The 20189-nt window shown below is 38.0% G+C and overlaps 2 protein-coding genes across 2 annotated transcripts; both read left to right on the forward strand.

Annotated features, from left to right (window-relative positions):
• Positions 1-1811: 1811 nt before the first annotated feature.
• Positions 1812-3971, forward strand: LOC141586450 (pentatricopeptide repeat-containing protein At1g20300, mitochondrial-like). Its single transcript, XM_074407663.1, has one exon. The coding sequence runs from the start codon at positions 1904-1906 to the stop codon at positions 3515-3517; it is 1614 nt and encodes a 537-aa protein (XP_074263764.1). The 5' UTR covers positions 1812-1903; the 3' UTR covers positions 3518-3971.
• LOC141587565 (heat shock 70 kDa protein 18-like) lies at positions 3570-14041 on the forward strand. The gene is made up of 8 exons (XM_074409040.1): positions 3570-3678; positions 4888-6486; positions 6865-6999; positions 8959-9193; positions 9474-11080; positions 11167-11277; positions 11372-11509; positions 12815-14041. Exons 4-8 carry the CDS (start codon positions 8977-8979, stop codon positions 14039-14041), a joined length of 3300 nt encoding a protein of 1099 aa, XP_074265141.1. The 5' UTR covers positions 3570-3678; positions 4888-6486; positions 6865-6999; positions 8959-8976.
• Positions 14042-20189: the final 6148 nt, after the last annotated feature.

Consider the following 20189-nt stretch of genomic DNA (forward strand, 5'->3'; position numbering starts at 1 on the left):
GTTGGGAATTCGAAACATTGAATGCCTGAATCAAGCAATGTTAGCTAAACATGGGTGGAGAATTTTATCAGATTCGGGATCCTTTTTTGTAAAGGTTTTTCGTAAAAAATTGCTTAAGGAAGGGGCGATTACGGAGTCTTTAGCGCTGAATTATGGTAACAATTTGTCATGGGGGGGCAAAAAGTATCCTACATGGTCTGACTATGGTACGACAGAACATAGGATGGAAGCCTGGTCTGGATTCAAGCTTGAATGTGTGGGTTAATAATTGGGTGGGAGGACAATGTCCGGAACCACATTTGCGCGTTTTGGATGCGGAATTCGTGGAGCTAAGGAACATGACGATTAAAGACTTGACTATGAGTATGGCTGATGGGAGAAGAGCTTGGAATGAAGCTTTTGTCAGACAAATTTTTGAGGAAGAAAGTGCACACTTAATTTTATCTAAGCCTTTTTGCAATTCTCAAATAAGGGATGAGGTGTATTGGCTTCATTGCAATGATGGTGAGTATAGTGTAAAGAGTGGCTATGGTGTTATGTTTGAGGATTTTATGGATCGTCGAGGATCGGAAAAGGACAAGGCAAGAATAGGGGAGGATTTATGCTTGTTTTGCAGGCGAAGATTATGGAAATTGCCGGGGCCTCAAACATGGAAAATACTGGTCTGGAAAATTGTTACAAATACTCTTTCGGTAGGAGAAAATTTTAGGAAAAGAAATATTGGGATTGACGCAAATTGCAAGCTATGTTTGACAAACGATATGAGCATGGAAACGATGGAACATTTATTTCGTGACTGTCCTGTGTCACGAAGATTATGGGCTTGTTCAGAGCTCGGAATACATGCTGAATTGGGCTCGCATTTGTGTATTACGAAATGGATAATTGAATGGATTTCGTATTTAGGAAAATTGGAAGGTGGATACGCTCGGGTGGTCCGGTTTTTGGTAATGATTTGGTGCCTATGGAGTATTCGAAATAAAATACTCTTCCAAGGTTTGACCTTCCATCCACTAATGTTCTATAATTTATGGGCGCAATTGGTTGGGACGGCAGATCAGGCGATGAAGGTGAATGATAAGGAAGTACTCACTACAATGGTTCCCTCAGGTATATCAAGAACGGATAGTATGCTGTGGATCAGAGATAGTAAACCGGTTTGTATTGTGGGTGAAATAAGAAATTGTGACTATGTAAGGGTTATGGTGGATGCTGGGTGGAGGGGGATTGAGAAAGCGGGGATTGGTTGGGAGGGTATACTAGGGAATGGGCAAAGATGTTGCAGTGAGGTAAGAAAGATTAGAGCGGAGTCACCTTTACAGGCTGAGGGATTGGGGGTGTTAACGGTTATGTTATGGGCTCAGCAACAAGGCATACGACACTTAGAGATCTCTACGGACTGCATTTCTATTGTCTACCAGCTGGCTGGGATTGAACGTCCGCATCATCTCCTCAAAGCGCTACTAAAGGATGTTTTTGAGGCTGCCGCCTTTTTTCATTGTTTAGCTATTAGTTTTATTCCTAGATCGTTTAATAAAACAACACATGGTCTTGCATGTAAGGCTATGGATAGTTAGGTGTACCTTATTTTACAGCTCCCAAAAAAAAAAAAAAAAAAAAAAAAAATATGCAATATCCTCCATTTATGAGTGTCATTCAGTAAGACATCTTATAATTCCAACCTGCTAAAAATTCGGCCCAATAAATGAATTCTACGGCCCATATGTCAAATACGACGTCGTTTGTGTCTCCTTTGCAAATTATTATTAAATGATTTATTTCAGTGTTCTTCCCCAAATTTAACCTAAAACCCTTTTGATAAACCTCAGATCCTTCAATTCCTACAACACCACTCAGAAAAATCAAAACTTTGTTCAAACCTAATTCATTAATCAATCTAATTATGGCGTTAATTAGGTCAAAATTGAATCTGGCTTTCCCTAAATCTTTTATTAAACCCTTTTGCTCATCATTTTCAACAGTACTTGAATCCCCTAAAAACCCTAATTTTTCTGAAGATGATGAAGAAACCCATGAAATTGATGCTAACACAAGCTCTAATATCACTCCTCAAGAAAACCTAGTTGTTGAAGGATTGCATTTATTGATTAAAGATCATTATAAAAAAAATCCAAATTTATACCAAAACCCTAGCTATAATTTCACAATTTCCTCCCTTGCTCATTCCTTCTCTCATGTTAGTTCAGGTGAGTGTGTTTCGCCTTCGGTTTTAATTTCCGTAATCGAAAAATGCCGTTCTGTTCGACATGGTATCCCCTTTGCACAAGCCCTGGCCTTTTTTAATTGGGCAGTTGGGGAAGAGAACAATGTTGAGATTTTTAAGCAGGGTTTTGTTGAAATGGTTGATTTAGCTGGAAAAGTTAAGGAATTTGATGTTGCTTGGGGTTTAATTGACGAAATGAAACGTCGAAAATTAGACATTCCTTCTGAAATTTTTGTTGCGTTAATTAGGAGGTATGTTAGAGCTGGTATGGCGTCAGAGGGGATTCATGCGTTTAATAGGATGGAGGAGTATGGTTGTAGCCCTGATAGTTCTGCAATTACTGCTGTCATTGCCATTCTTGTTAAGAAGAAAAAGGCGGTCGAAGCTCAGTCGTTTTTTGATGGGTTAAAGGATAGGTTTGAGCCTGATGTGGTTGTTTATACTAATTTGGTTAATGGTTGGTGTAGGGTTGGTAATATTTCAGAGGCTGAGAGGGTTTTTGGCGAAATGAAGACGAAGGGAATTGTTCCAAATGTGTATACTTATACTATTGTTATTGATGGATTGTGTAGACATGGGCAGATTACGCGGGCACATGATGTTTTTGCGGAGATGATTGAGAAAGGTTGCCAGCCTAATGCTGCAACTTTTAATAACTTGATGAGGGTTCATGTGAAGGCGGGTAAGACGGAGAAGGTTTTGCAGGTTTATAATCAGATGAAGAGGCTTGGGTGTCAACCTGATGTGATTACTTATAACTTTTTGATTGAGTGTCATTGTAGGGATGGAAATAGGGATGATGCGATGAAGGTGATACACCAAATGGTGAATAAGGGTATTGTGCCAAATGTGCATAGTTTTAACCCGATTTTTAATTGTATTGCGCATGTGAGAGATGTGAATGCTGCTCACAAGTTGTTTGCGAAGATGAAGGAGTTGAAGTGCCAGCCTAATACGGTGACTTATAATGTGTTATTGAGGATGTTTGCTGAATCTAAGTCAACTGATATGGTTTTTAAGCTCAAGAAGGAAATGGATGAGCTTGAGGTTGAGCCTAATGTGAATACCTATAGGATTTTGATTTCGATGTTTTGTGCTATGGGTCACTGGTCCAATGCGTGTAAGTACTTCAAGGAGATGGTCGAGGAAAAGAACTTGAGACCCAGTAAGCATGTGTATGAAATGGTTCTGAAGCAGCTGAGAATTGCAGGTCAGATTAAGAAGCATGAGGAGTTAGTGGATATGATGGTTGTAAGAGGATTTGCTGATCGGCCTATTAGTAGCACAGAGTAGTTAGCTAACATTGTGATGTAGCTTCAATCTCAAGCGTGCTCACTTGGATTTTATGGTGAAGAACTTTATTTGGAACTCATATCTAAGGCAAAGAGTTCCGAGCAACCTTAATTGTGAGTCATGGTCACTCAAAAATGAAGTATTTGCGAAGAACTTTTAAGGTTTGCTCCTTGCTTGTAGGCTTAAAGGCTGAATCATACATTATTTAAGCCTGTATGTTGTACACAGCCAGGCCTGTTTTATTTTCAGATTGCACTAGTACTCATTAGATAATAATTTTCTGTTCTTTATGTCTTTTGAAATTTACATGGTGTAACTCAGAGTTTAAATTCCGATGTCTTGAGGATTTACAGATGACACTAAGTTGTTCTACTGTTTTGTAAGTCTGTAAAACTGTCTCATTTAGTTTGTTTGATCATTAATAAAAAAATACAACTTTTTAAGATTTATAAAATTTGGAGATCTAATTATTTTACCTCGAAACTGACCAACTTGTTTACTGGTTTGTATACCCCTCAACTTAAATGAGACGGTTTTATGCGTACAACCACACAACTAGTCATAATATTCACCGAGGACATTAACTGGTTATTTGTATATCTCATAGTACTAGTTTTTGTAGAGGAATAAACATAGAAATTGTATAATAGATTAATAGTGCATTAACTAGTGTCTAGTGATGCTCCCTTGGGTGTTTTGACTAGTGCTCATTATGTCTTAGGCTTTTGTGTGTTTTTTTAAAGAAGTGACCGGTGTTGGAAAATAATATAATCTATACGGAACGTTGGTGTTTAACTTGAAATCTTTTATCCGTAAACATCCAAATCCAAACTAACACATACTTGAAATAACTCGGCCGAAACCTCGTTTTTTTTGAAAATTAAAATGTATCTTACCCCTCAAGCTGATCTTACAATCTCCAAAAAACCAACATTTTTGAGAGTTCTGAAAGATGCTATCACTGTGAAGATGTAATGTGTTGCTTTTAATGCGCTGTGAACAACCTGGATTGAGAATTTGGAACCCCTCTGTTACAAAATCAATGCTAGATTTTCTACTTCACCCTTGCCTACTTCCTCTCTTTTTACTTGTGTTTAATCTGCCCTTCCGATATCATTAGGAAGTCGGGGTATGTAAATGTGTGTTGCAGTTCTGTTTTAAGCAGTTGTTATCTTTATAAAACTAGGGCATTTACTGCTGTTTTTCCTTCAAAACAGCATACTGGCTTGGAAATGATCCAAACGGAAATAGTTACCATGTGACTAATTCACTAAGTCGACCCATCTTGTTTATTTTTAACTTACTTTTGAGGTATCTGTTTTTCTTGTTGAGTCACTAGCAATATTCAGTATCCATCCTGTAACTGCCAGGATATGGGAGATGGAAAAGGACAATGGAAAAGGGTTGTGGACTCATACAAATAGTTGTTGTGCAAAAGATAAGGATTCCAGTATCTGACGTTGCTCTGAAGAGTGGAATGGCATTGTTCTGGGAAACGACGGATATTACGATTGTTACCATTCCTCTTGCTGTTTGATTAACCAGGGTTACTATTATTCCTAGCATATTGTAGTGGCAGTTTGGTTTAATCTCCATTGATTGAATGTTGTTAGCTAGCTGCTGTCTGGCTCTTTTTATTGACTAGTTTAAATGATTAGCGAGTCTCTATTGATTGGAAAATTAGGGCATTAGTTTGGAGTATGGTGATGAATGCGTAGTAACAGTTCAACTGAGAGCTAGGTTAATACTACACTCAACACGGAGGAAAAGCTGCGTAAATCTGACACCTTACCTCACCACGGGAAGGAGCCTTTCTTGATTCATATTGTTGCTGCACTGAACCATACAATCATTAGATGTTACAGCCACTTGATTGAGGTGATGGAACATTTCCTGCCTGAGTATTTCCGGCTGCAGCTTCAAGTATTCATGATAGGACAGTTACTGTCTAAACTCTAACTATGTGCATTTTCATATCAGTATGATCTTACATAATTCATTTTCCATGTTTTTTGTTACAACCTTGGACTTGAAATATCCGAGAATCAGTGATCAACAAACTTCATGATGAAGCTCTTCTCCCCAGGTATAGGATGTTGTCTTCCATTACTGTTCTGTTATCTGATAGATATGTTATTTTCCGGGCTGAATCCATGCTACTCCATATATGATGGAGAGTATATTAAAAAAATAGAGAATTTATATCAGAAATAAATTCTTTTATGTATTATTGTATGATTGCAGTTCGCAATTACAACCCCTTTTAAGCTTTGTTGTTTCTATGGCCCTTCTTTCAGATTGGTTGGTTTCTAATTAGGCAAAAAATAGTTTCGGCTTTACCAAGTGCACAAAATCTCATTGAAGACGGCACGTATCCGTCACTTTGGAGTGACGGATACCATTTCCTCTCATAAATGACCCAAATAGAGGAGAGAGGAAAGCACATGGGGGTGCCCCCACCTTGTCCCCCCTATCCGTTTTGTGAGTGACATTACCCGTCACTTGCTCCGACCCGTCTTCAGCAAGACTAACTGTACCAAGTGACTTCTGTTTTATGAATCAACTCATGTACTGTTTTACTTTCTGTATTGTTCAAATTGGAATGTAACTATGCGCTTAATTTTGGTATAATTTGTTTATGAGCCAGTTTTTTATTTTTACATTGTTAGTTGTTACTTTAGTCATTCTGTATTCTGCTGTAATCCGAGCAGTGCACATCTGCGCGAAACTGTTGCTTTGTGTTATGAATTCTGGAATACCAGATGCTTCTGGTTAGGTGAATTTATGGAAAATTGATACTCTTTATGTCTCCATCACTTCATATTGTATGACTTGTGACTTTATGTACATATGACTAGCGTGAGATTGGTCGTTCTTTGATCCGCGTGGATATGGCTACCTAGCTGCAAGCACCCAAGTGCAACCTTCTTGAATTCTGCGGATATGAGTCTACTTTCTGGTTTACAAAGGTACTTCTCCTTTCTTTCTCCTGTTTCATGTTGTTTCGTCATGATTATTGATCGCTAATACAGCTATACCAGCCTTTCTAGTTTCTTCCATTTTCACAATGATAAAACTCTGACAGTATATACTCCCCATTTTGTGATAATAGATACTCCGTACAACATTACAAAAATAATTATGTGAAAATACAGAAATTGAAATTTCTAAGAATTTTGATCCGTCTTTAGTTGAAGAAGTTGCTCTCTTCTCGGTCTCTCCGTTGCCAGCTGAAAAATATGGCGTTAACCAAGTCTTGAATATGAAAGGGGCTCGCGTATGGAGTTCAGTAATGCCAAGTCAACTACCCTTCATTCTTTCTCATAAAAACAATTCTGTTGTTGCAGCTGATCAAGTCCTCTGATAAAAATGGCGAGCAAGAAGAAAAATACAAATACAAACAGGAACAAATACTTGCCGTAGGACGTCTGGGCTCAACATATTCTTCCTAGACTGCCTGTCAAGACTCTGTTGAGATTCAGGTGTGTATGTAAATACTGGTGCTCTGTAATTGATGAATCTGATTTTATTTACGTGCATCTAAAACTATACGAGAACAATTGCGACAAGAATCAAATTCTAGCCATGGAAGGTTTGGGGTATGGTGGGTACAAAGGATCTAGGTTTACAATTCGTGCCTTCGTGGAGCTCACACGTTAAGGAAAACTTCCCAAATCTTTAAGACTTCAGAATCTTGCAGGATGTTGAGTTGTAATGGGTTGGTTTTGTTGCAATTTGGTGGTTATCACTTGAAACTTCGGAATCCTTCTGTTAGAAGATGCATGATACTACCTCCTAATCCATTTGCTGCTCACCGTAACAGTAATTACCAGAACATGTCACAGTAAAAGATTTTCTTTGTGGAGAACAGTGGCACATCTTTTATCTATGGGAAGAATTCTTGTAAGATTACCGATCACCATTTGCAGCCCTTGGGAAAGACTATGAGTCGTCATATAACTTCGGAACCTTATATGGAGAACTTGGTGTTACGTAGAGGCTATGCTGATAGAACTTCTACGCATTCCCCGTAAATTGCAGAAGATTGCACGAGAATGATTTTGTTAGTCACGTTATAATGGCCTTAATGTAGCATGTCAGCTATCCTGCTAAAAAGTAATAAGGCCGTTTACAGAGGTACCGGTGTTGGGGATTTGATACTGTACGTGTGCATCAAGCTTGCCGTTGCGGCTCCTTATTTAACAACAATAATGTATTTCCAGGCAAAAGCATTTTCTGGAGTTTTGTATGTAGCTTATGGTTCAATTCATTGGGACGTGGAGCATCGAAGTTTGTCTGTAGTTCCGTTGTCCTTGACGACAACTAGCTACTGTATCTATTTTTGTTACTGATCGGTCAAATATTTTTAGCTACACAAAATCTCATTGAAGACGGCACGTATCCGTCACTTTGGAGTGACGGATACCATTTCCTCTCACAAATGACCCAAATAGAGGAGAGAGGGAAGCACATGGGGGTGCCCCCACCTTGTCCCCCCTATCCGTTTTGTGAGTGACATTACCCGTCACTTGCTCCGACCCGTATTCAGCAAGACTAACTGTTTTAGCTAAACTTGTAATTTTTGTATGAGTGATACTTTAGTTCCGTTGTCCTTAACAATTCGCATGGTAGGTTTGGGAACCTTGAATTGGAATTGAATTCCCTAATTGAGATATTTCAAGTGTTTGGGAACCCCTAGAATTTGGAATTGGAGTTGACTCAATTCCTTATCAATTCCTAGCTAGTTAAAATTTGGGGTTATCATATGGTAGTCATTTCAATTCCATCACTTCTTACGTTTTATGTTGTGACGCAAATTTCATCAAAATATTTTTATTTATGATATTTTTTCCGATCGCAAATATTTTCCGAGACAATATTTAATTTTTCAAATATAAAACATCCAATGACCTCGACCCATATCCGTCTCGTCCAAGTTCAATTCCATGGGTTTCAAACATTTGAATGTCTACAATTAAAATCATGAAAATGAAATCAATTATGTGTTTCCAAATGCTACCTCACATTATTTGCATTTTCCGCTGCATAAAAGTATAAAACCTTGAATTTCTAAACTCACAACTTACTCCGTAATATGTATGCTACATTCGTCCCGATTAATTGTTTACTTTTTCAATTGTTGTGAGCGGATTTGAATAAATATCTATGTGCACTGTGCGTCTATCTGTACCTAATAAATTTCGCTGTTCACGAAATCTAAATACAATCATCATACCCGGTTATCTTTTGGGAAAATGCAAATAATGAAACACTCTGCTTTGGTACTCGAAGAGAAAGAAACTAGACAGGCGCACATTTGACTTAAATTACTGTACTTTCCAACTTGGTATAAATGGAGTAATAAACTGGGTGCATATACTCTGCAGTCATCAAACTGTTTTTTCATCTCTGTTACCTATTTTTTTTTTACTGTATTATAGAGGTTGGTAAAGCAAAGGATGGCAGAAAAAGGAGGCGAGTGGCCAGTGATAGGGATTGACCTAGGGACGACATACTCATGTGTCGCTGTTTGGCGACATGATCATGTTGAGATCATCCCTAACGACCAGGGTAACCGTACTACTCCTTCTTGTGTTGCTTTCTCTGACTCTGAGCGTCTCATTGGCGAAGCTGCTGTCAATCAAGCTGCTATGAATCCTTCCAACACAATCTTCGGTTTCTTTCTTTCTCTTTCTGTTTAATCTACTGTATTTCCTTTTTACTGATATCCTTTTTCCCGTCTACTGCCCTTGAAGTAGCTGTGACAGGAAATTAACTAAATTCTCCTTGTATCATGGTGCTAGAATCGCCGTATAATTTCTAGTTGATTAGTTATCTGATTGTTGGTGATGGTGAATTTTTTAAAAATTTTGCTTCAAATTTGTTAATGTTATTATCCTCGGCTTTCTGGTTGTGTAAATAAAATTTGTTAGTGATTATATTGTTGTTTTGACAGATGCAAAAAGGCTTATAGGAAGACAATTCAGCGATGATAGTATACAAGAAGACATTAAACTGTGGCCATTTAAGGTTATAGATGGAATTGATTCGGGCAAAGATGACAAGCCATTGATTGTTGCTAATTACATGGGTGGAGAGAAGACCTTCACTCCGGAAGAGATATCTGCCATGATCTTATCGAAAATGAAAGATGTTGCTGAGGCTTTCCTTGGCAGCGCAGTGAAGAACGCTATCGTCACTGTGCCAGCATACTTCAATGATTCACAGCGTCGAGCAACCAAAGATGCTGGAACAATTGCAGGCCTCAATGTGGTCCGTATCATTAATGAGCCGACAGCTGCTGCCATGGCTTATGGGTTGGACACAAAGATTAATCAAAACAGTGGTAATAAAAAAAATGTGTTGGTGTTTGACCTTGGAGGCGGAACATTTGATGTGTCTTTGGTAGCAATAGAGAAGGGTGAGATAAAAGTTCAAGCTGTTAGTGGAGACACCCACCTTGGTGGGGTAGACTTTGACAACAGAATGGTGACGGAGTTTGTTAGGGAGTTTAAAACGAAGCACAAACAGGATATTAGCAAGAATCCAAAAGCCCTTAGAAGACTGAGAAATGCTTCAGAGAGGGCGAAAAGGGTACTGTCATCAACTCCACAGGCGAAAATTTCTATTGAATGCCTTTATGAGGGTATTGATTTCAGTTCTACTATTACTCGTACTCGTTTCGAGAAGTTGAACATAGATTTGTTTAGAAAATGTATGGTTGTAGTTGAACAATGCTTGGTAGATGCTGGCGTTGAGAAGAATGATGTCGATGATGTTGTCCTCGTTGGTGGATCAACTAGGATACCCAAAGTTCAGCAGATGTTGCAGGACTTCTTTGATGGGAAGAAACCGTGTAAAAGCGTTCACCCTGATGAGGCTGTTGCATATGGGGCTGCTATGCATGCTGCTATTTTAAATGGTGTTGGTAGTAGTAATAAGGGCATTGTTCTGGTGGATGTCACGCCTTTATCTCTCGGCACGAGTATAAAGGGCGATATAATGTCCGTAATCATTCCGAGGAACACAACGATTCCTGCCAGGATGAATCATAGATATGTAACTTCGTTTGATAACCAAACTTCTGTTAGAATTGATGTGTATGAAGGAGAGAGACCTTGTGTTAAAGACAACAACTTGATAGGCGACTTTATGCTTTCTGACTTTCCTCCTGCGCCTAGACGTGCAACTGAATTTGATGTATGCTTTGACATCGACGTGGATGGCATTCTGAATGTTTCGGCAGAGGTAATAAAAACAGGAGAGAGAAAGCAAATCACGATTATCAATCAAAATGGACGGCTTTCAAAGGAGGAGATCGAGAGGATGATAGAAGAAGCTGAAATGTACAAGACTCAAGATGAGAAGTATAAGAAGATGGTCAATGCTAAGATCGCTTTGGAGGATTATGCAAACACAATGTGGGATGCACTGCATAATAACGGAAAGCTCGAGATCAGCGCATTTGTGAAAAAGAAGCTGACGGAGGCCGTTGGTGAGACATTGGAATGGCTAGAAGAGATCTGTGACACTTGTGAGGCTTCAGACTTTAATGAGAGATTGGTTGATCTGAAAATCATTTGCGGGGACTTTGCTTCCAAACTGTCGCTATGATGAAAGACTTTGCTTCCAATCTGTCTTACTATCAGGTCTACTGTCTTGATGGGGAATCGATATTGGAGGTGAGCCCTCTTTATGTTACGGTCTTCAGTCCTCGAAAGAGGAGACTATTTCTTCAAGTATCCCTCTTTGGAGGCTCTGTACTTGCCTGCCTTGTATTTCTCAGAACTTTGCTCATCCAACTTTGATGATAATCAGTAGACAGTATGTACTTGTACAAGTAATGTATGAAAGGTTGTGACTTTATGCTTAGGAAAATGTCCATTAGTAAAGTTTCATGTCAGCTTTGCTAATAGACTTCCTTACCATAAAACAAGGATTACACAGGACTTTTGTTTGGAGGGGGACCTGACAGATTTGCTGGACTTGAAGGTATGAATCTTTGTTTGGCACAGCTTTGGGCCATATATTTAGATTCTTAAGCGCAGAATATTTCCAGTTATTAGTAATTGCACTTCTGCATTTAAAAGCCTAGAATGGACGACTTTATCACTTTATGCATGCAACTGATGCAAACCAAATTACAAGTTTGTGACGGATATATGGACGACTTTATCACTTTATCACTTTATGCATGCAACCGATGCAAACCAAATTACAAGCCTAGAATGGACGGCTTTATCACTTTATCACTTTATGTATGCAACTTATCACAAACTTGTGATGGATATCGTTGTCTTTCAAAAAATATCCATGAGAGGTGAGAGGGGAAGCACATGGGGGTGCCCCACCTTGTCCCCTCTCCATTTTTGTGAGAGGTCTTCAGCTTGTGACGAGATTAACCCGTCACAAGCAAGAAGCTTTGAATTACTTAATATTCGAGTATTCTTTTATCTAATAATGAGGTTTAATAAGTTGGTCGTGTGCATACTGTCTTATCTCTCCGATACAAATGGTAGCATAAGGAAAAATGGGTTATTTAAAAAAAGTGCAAAAGTGAGGGGTAAAATTGGAAGTTTTGAATGCCAAATAAATACGGTGTATTAAAGATTCGCTTTTGGGTTTTCTTTTGTGTCTGCCCTACAGTAAGATGGTCTTACACGAAAATTGTCGGTAATGTAAATATAAATCCGATTTACACAACCAATTAGGGCAGAGCAAGTTTAGGCCCAAACCGGAAAATGGACAGGACCGGATTCATCTCGGTCCGGTCCTCGGACCAAGATCGGTTAATTTCGGTTCAGACTTCAGATCGAATGGACAGAGATTTAGGTTTTTTGTATTAATTTTCGAAACTTTATTACTTAATCAAGTATTTTATCTTCAAAATAATATTATAAACTTAATATTGATAATGATTATTTACGCTAAATATAATTTAATTGCCTAATTCTTTTGATTTATTGAAATTAAGTTTTAATTAAAATTAAAAATCTTAAACTTCGGTCCAAGACGGAACCAGCCCAAAAAATACAGTTTCAGACTTTCAGTCTGGTCCAAGACAGAAGTCTTTAGGTCCGGTGTTTGGTTTACCCTAAAGATTTGTCGGTCTTCAGTCCGATCCGGCCCCGCCTGTACCAAGCCCTACAAACAACACAGTTGCGTAATTCTCTACAAATTTGCATCGATTCATCCATCTGAATAAAACCCTATTTTCAGTCTACCCAATCTCTCATTATTCTCCACCATCAACTTCCTGCTATTTGATCTAAACTTTTTTGCTGTGAAACAATGAAGAAGACGAAGAAGCGCAAAACTTCGCAAACCACCACCGAAACATCAGACAAAAATTCACCTATGATATCTGAAATCATCAGTTACATTCCACCGGAAGTGTTGACTCAAATTCTCGCAGATTTGCCTGTGAAAACCTTATTGAGATTCCGAAGCGTATGTAAATCTTGGTGCTCCATCATTTATGACACTAATTTTGTTTCCATGCAACTTAAACATAGCAGTCTTGGTCGTCGCGACAAGAATGAATTATTATTCGGCCTTCAGAGGTTGGGACACCGTGAAGAAAGTGGGTGCGTATTGACAGTTCTTCAGGCTAACAATCTTAAAGAAACCCGCCACATTTTTGAGGTATCGGATATATATGGATACTACATCATAGGGAATTGTAATGGTTTACTATTGGTGCGACGATATGGTCCTCCTTGTTACCGGAAAGAATTGAGATTGTGGAACCCTAGTATTCGCAAATCTTTGATTCTTCCCGCGAACCCACTTCCCCCAGATTTGATCGGTGATGCTTTGTACATGTTTGGGTTTGCCCATGATAGTAAGGATTATAAAGTGGTTGCGATCACATTTGGAAAAACTAAGGGCGACAAGAAATCTAAGATGTATGCTTCAGTTTATACGCTCAGTGATCAACAGTGGACTATTAGAAACGATGGGTTGAATATCAAATATTCGTACTTTGAGAATTTGTTTGGGTATAATAACCGCATGTTTAAATCAATAGCGGTTTATTTGCAAGGGGCGGCACATTGGCTTGGAGATGATCCATTCAGGAATAGTAAGCAGCGGAAGAAATCAACTCATCTTGTTTCTTTTGACTTTGATATGGAAAAATTTAACTTTTCGGAACTTCCCTTTGCTTCGTACGAAAAAAGATCATTGAGGGTGCTATTCCTTTTTGGGGAGTCACTAGCGATTTTCAGTATTTCTTCAGTAAGTTCGAGCATAAGGGTGTTGGAAAACGGTGCATGGACTCTACGGTTTTCAGGATCTTCAATTGCGGATGGTCACGAAGTATTCAGCTCGGTGGAATATGAAAAGGTGTTCTATTTTGAAAGTGATGGTGGCTGCTATATTAATTTTGGGGAGTGGTCTTACAACATTGCTAGTTGTCAAGTGCAGAAGTTAACGAAGTCAAATCTAGGACTGGAAACGTATTCAGAGAGCTTGGTTTTGCACAAAGGATACGGAGCCAAGGATCTGATATCATTCCCATGACTAACAACAGAACACGATGGAATAGGGAAGATAGATATATCTTTGATTTTAATTACAACTTCGTACAAATTACAACTTCGTCTCTTGATTTTCTTAGTTATGAACTGGAAAGCTTCAACGACACAGTACAAATTACAACTTCGTCTACTATAGATTTTGAAATATCTATGCATGTTTGCTTATTCTCCTTTGGGTTCATTGTTTGATTTTAATCATAGATATTGTAGGACGACAGGACCTACAACATATTATTTACGAGTACTATTCTAGTTTCCTGATTAATAATGCTATGTTGAGGAAACAATTATGGATAATTTTAATTCCACCTCACTCCTTGGTGTCGTCTAAAGCTACCGAAGGCGAAATACTACCTCTATTGGTTATCATCCCTCGTTCGTATGACATAGCTAAAACGAGGCTAAATGGGTGCTGAAGAAAGGTTATAGGTTGTTAATTGGCGATGGCGGAACATTGATTTTTGGCGATAAGGGAAGGTGGATATTGTAGGACGGATACTCGGGTAGTGGCACAGACGCGACATATCTGCGCTCTGGAGGTGGAGGAAGCGAAAGCAGCCTTGCTTTTTCGTGTTAAAGATAGCGAGACAAATGGGGGTGGGTAAATTGAAAACAAGACAAGACAGTAAGGCTAAGCAACCACATAATCAAAACATTGGGCATGAAAAATCATATAAATCCCGAATCCCGATCACGCCAATATTAATCCCCTGTCTTCTAAAAGGATTCAGTGAGATGTTATTTCAGGAAGACCTACATTGAAACAAAATATATTTAGAATTGCATTGCTCTGATTGCTAATTCACATTATAAGACAAACAAACAATTTTGTATTCATGTCATTTGTAAACGTCATTGCTCTTTCATTTACACATTTTACTCATTTATGGACTTTTTTTTTCATAAAATTTCCACGCTCTATCCTTCTCTTAAGTAGAGAGTCAAAATTTCTCTCTTTTCTTCTGCAACATATTAATCAAATTAATTCTCATCAAAATTTTGAAATGAATATCAATTTACATATTAAATAAAACATTACTTCATTTTATTGATAAATTACATTAACTTTGTTGATTTCTTCAATTTGAGTTTGATTTTTTAATTAGGGTTTGTGGGAGGGGTGACATAATGAATTAAATTTGCACCAAACTTGTTCGAATGTCGTTTGAAATTTCGTTAGCATAATTAGTTTGCTTCTTTCAATCATCTTCAACATCGTCAACAATCTTGACACCATAATTAATTAGAAATTGGTTCAAAAAAGAAACAAATATGAGGAAAATTTAATTCTACGGGATTTTGCAATCAAGCATTTCAAAGGTGGATTGAAATGTTAAGAATGATTGATTAATGTGACAATGATTAGTAGAAGGAACTTGAATGCAGATATTTTTTGAATGTTAAGGGCTTAAGGCTAATATTGGTAATTGACATTCATGTAACTTATCAACACAAATCGAATTCTAGTATTTGATGACATTGAATTGCAGGTATGCAGATAATTATAATCCCATATATAGAGTAGGTCTTCTGAGAGACGGTCTCTTAATAAGGTTTATTGAGAGATCATTGTACAATTTTAAGAAAAAGTGGTACTAAAGGTAATAAAATAGGTACAAATCATGATTAATGATAAAATGGGTACATTTATTATGTAAATAGGTACAAAATTACTATGTCACGATCAACAATAAAAGGGGTACAAAATACAAATAAAAGGGTACGAAAAATTGGTCTCTCAATAACTTAGTGAGAGACCGTCTCTCCCAAGTTTTAGTGATATTTAAGTTGCATAAATTGGGGACAAATTAGAAGTTTTAGATTCCCATTTTAGGTTTGAAGTGAGCAAATTCTTTTTCTTTGAGAGAGAAGGAAACAATGAGAGTTTAGAGTGGGTGAAGTAAATGAGAAGAGTAATTACGGAAAACATGTACATGATTAAGTAAATCATGTCCATGAAATAGCAACACCCTTTGTAAATGGGTCACAAACCTTCAACCTAAACCCAACTCAAGTAAATTTTGTATTAGGTTTGTGACTCAATTAAATAAGGGTTAATACTTTTTCAAATACGGATTTTACTCAATTAAATAATGATCTGTCATCGTCTAAACCTCAACCCAAACTCGTTTTTTTCGTTTCAGGTCCGTGTTGTGTTTTCGTGTCATATCAACATTTGGGAGTGTAAATAAAATCTTGCGACGGAAAATTAAAACAATTTAAGGATAATTTACATTAATTAACCGAAGATGTCTTAGTTTAGTGGTTAAGACGGAGGTATTGTGGACAATAGGTCCCAGGTTCGAATCCCCCTCCCCTCTATTGTAATGCGACTAAGTGCGCGCTTCGATTGACCAAAAAAAAAAAATTTACATTAATTAATGGATAATAAAACTTAACCCAAATTTGTTAATTTTGTGCTGAATTCGTGACACTTTCTCGGATTGTGTCATTGTTTACAAGCTCTAATTTACAAGTTATGCAAGGAAGTGAAGGAACTACCCAGCAAGAGTGGAGTAATAGATTCGGAACATCAAATATGGAAAGTACTAATTCGATTGAAATTTGAAACTCGAATAAATTGGATGAAGCCAACTAACTAGCTAGACACGTTTTCCCCAATTAAGTTCCAGTTTTAGGAAAGTTTTACACCGACACATATACACCCTTATCACTTTATATATACACAGAAATCATTACTCCAACACAATACTCCATTTATTATTTCTCTTACAACAAATTTCATCTTACAAAAACAAAAGCCTAATATTAATTAGTATTACAAACTACAACATACGGAAGTGAATCACAATAATAATGTCAGGAATTAAGAGGTGCCGTGGAGTTGAAGAACATGAAAAACAAGAGATGGCGAAGAAGTTGAAGATTGTCCAAGATCCAAAGGAATTACGCGCCTCAATGTTGAGAGCTCGATATGCAAACATCATCGCTAAGTCATGTGAAGTGCTGAAAAAGAGTGAGGAGAAAGCAAGAACCAAAGAATTGTCAGCGAACCAAAGGCGGCGACTAGAAGAGAGACAGGCAGCTCGCCTTGCCTTAGACAAGCTAGAGAAATCGGTTCAATTTGACGACAGCTATGGAATTACAAAGGAGCTGGAGGTTTTAGCGGGATGCTCAATGTCTCGTTTAGGTTATGTTGGCAGAAGACGGATGGAGAAGCTTGGTTTGTTCTTTAAGGTTGATTTACCTCAATTCGTTTTCTAGATTAAACAACCATTCTTCCTCTGATTGAATATTGCAGTAATTTTGAAGTTGTATTTGTAGTCGTTGGAAATCAAATCAAATATAATAACTATTGTAAGTTTAATTTCACAATAAAAGTTAGGGTGACTATAATTTATTCTACTGGACGGTCCTATGGTATAAGACGGTTTTTTTTTTTCAAGAGTGTTGCTGGAATGCTGGTTATGTAAATATAAATCCGGTTTACACAAACAACCCAATTTGTAAAGTTTTGGGCAAGCCCAACATCCATTTGAATAAAACCCTAATTTCAATTGACCTAATCTCCTTTTTTTTCTCCATCATTTTCCTTTAAATTGGCTTTGATTAATTTGTATCTATATCTCTACCCAAAAAAATAAAAAATTATTATCTATATAACGTAATTCCCAGGAGACCCATGATGTCAGAATTCAGTTATATTCCACCGGAATTGGTGACTCTAATTCTCGCAAATTTGTCTGTGGAAACCCTGATAAGATTCAAATGCGTCTGTAAATTATGGTGCTCCATCATCGACCACCCTAATTTTGTTTCCATGCATCTTAAATACACCCGTGTTCGTCGGGACAAGGATAAATTATTGTTCGCCCTTGAGAGGTATGGCCGCTACGGACAAAGAGGGTGCTCATTGGCAGTTCTTCAGACCGACACTCTTAAAAAAACCAGTGGCATTTTTAGGATAAAAGATGTATTTGGTTACTCCATTTTAGGGGCTTGTGATGGATTACTCCTAGTTCAACGATACGGTCCTCCTAGTTTCAAGAAAGAATTAAGATTTTTTTTTTTTGGTAAAATGTGAGTCTTTCCATTAATAATAAAAGTGGCGTATTACAAGTACAATCATTATCCAATCCAACATTCAACCTAATCATAATAATCAGCTTAACAATTGATACCTATGCTAATTAACCATTGAGCATCAGTGGAATTGATCCTAGACGGGAGTAGACTTTGTATCCTTCCACGAACAACCTGTATCAAATGCTTCAAAACTAAAGAAGGCCTCTTCACTTGTAACTCAATTCTGCAAATATTCCTCTCACCCGTCGATTTCAGTTTCATGATAAGCTAACCAAGCCATAGAACACACCTTATGTTGCATCTTGGAGTAATTACCATGAGAACCGTGCACTGTCAGATGCAGCCAATTCTCCAGTCCCCTCAGAATCTGCTTACTAAACTTACATGAACCAAATAAATGAACATGTGATTCAGTCTCGTCTTCACAAAGAATACATAGATCAGAATCACAGATTCTATGCTTATGTAACTTCTCACGAGTATTCAGAGCTTCCAGTTTAATCAACCAGCCTACCATAGAATGTTTGGGTACATTCCAACCACCCCAAACTTCCTTATACCCGAAACGAGCGGGTGCGGCCCCTGAACGATCATATCCCGACCTAATAGAATAGCCTTTGGCATCAGGTATCCAAAGACCATTCTGGTACCCACCAGACAACCTCTCCTTAACTTTGCAAATGTTCCTCCAGTTCCAATTGGAATCTGGAGGAGGCTTATATACATCCCAATTAGTGCCTTTTATATAGACATGATCAACCCATTGCACCCACAGTCTATCAGCTTTCGTATAAATCCAATGCACCAATTTCCCTACAATAGCAATATTCCATAAACTTGCCTCTTTGACACCTAATCCACCACATTTCTTGCTCCTGCACACAACCTGCCATGCTACCAGAGGAGCCCTTGTATAAGCAGTATCACCATCCCATAAATAATTGCGACAAACAGCCTCAATCTTTCTGATCACCAACTTGGGAATTAGGAAAATAGAAGCCCAGTAGTTATGAAGTGTATTCAGAACAGAGTTGATCAAAGTTAACCTGCCAGCATAGCTCAGTTTCTTAGCTCCAATACTCTTGACCCTAGCCACAATCTTATCAATAAGAATGTTACAGTCCTGCCTGGTTAACCTGGTAGCCTGAATAGGAATACCCAGGTATTTCATAGGCAAGTCACCATCTTTAAATCCAGTAATTTGAAGAATATCACACTGAGTCTCCATTGCCACCCCTCTGAAAACTACCTCAGATTTACCAGCATTAACCTTTAAGCCTGTGGTGGAGGAAAAAGTAGAGAAAGACTTGAGAATAAGCATAATAGAACGCACATCCCCTTTGCAAAACAACAACAAATCATCAGCAAATAAGAGGTGTGTCAGCTTCAAGCCCCCACACATTGGATGATATCTAAAATACCATTTCTGAGTAGCATAATCAAGCACCCTGGACAAGTACTCCATGCAGATTGTAAAGAGCAAGGGGGAGACAGGGTCCCCTTGCCTTAACCCTCTTCTACCCTTGAAGTATCCAAAATTAGCACCATTCAAACTCAAAGAAAAAGTAGTAGTTGTTACACAGAGCATAAGCAACTTCCTAAACTTTACAGGGAATGCAAGAGCAACCAACATTTGTTCCAAAAACTTCCATTCAATTGAATCATAAGCTTTCTGAAGATCCAATTTGAACATGCACCGTGGAGAAACATTACTTCTATTATACAGTCTGACCAAATCTTGACAGATTAGGATATTTTCCAAAATACTCCTCCCTTGTATGAAAGCACCTTGATTCCTACTAACAATGTCAGGTAGGATGAGAGACAGTCTATTACAAATCAACTTTGAGATCACTTTGTACACCACATTGCAGCAAGAGATGGGTCGAAAATGCTGAACACTGGTTGGCCTATCAATTTTGGGAATAAGAGTTACTGAAGTAGAGTTGATTTGTTGCAGCAATTTGCCATGTTCAAAGAAATCCTTCACAGCAAGGCATATATCAGAACCCACTACTGCCCAGGCATCCTTATAAAACTGACTTGTATACCCATCAGGACCAGGGGATTTATCCTTGGGTATA

Source organism: Silene latifolia, chromosome 6, assembly GCF_048544455.1.
Source record: "Silene latifolia isolate original U9 population chromosome 6, ASM4854445v1, whole genome shotgun sequence".
In the NCBI taxonomy this organism is placed as follows: Eukaryota; Viridiplantae; Streptophyta; class Magnoliopsida; order Caryophyllales; family Caryophyllaceae; genus Silene; species Silene latifolia.

Coding starts and splice junctions, on each gene's coding strand:
- LOC141587565 (XM_074409040.1), top strand. CDS start 8,977: ATGGCAGAAAAAGGAGGCGAGTGGCCAGTGATAGGGATTGACCTAGGG. Junction 9,194..9,473: donor TCCTTCCAACACAATCTTCG/GTTTCTTTCTTT, acceptor TTGTTTTGACAG/ATGCAAAAAGGCTTATAGGA. Junction 11,081..11,166: donor CAGACTTTAATGAGAGATTG/GTTGATCTGAAA, acceptor TCTTACTATCAG/GTCTACTGTCTTGATGGGGA.
- LOC141586450 (XM_074407663.1), top strand. CDS start 1,904: ATGGCGTTAATTAGGTCAAAATTGAATCTGGCTTTCCCTAAATCTTTT.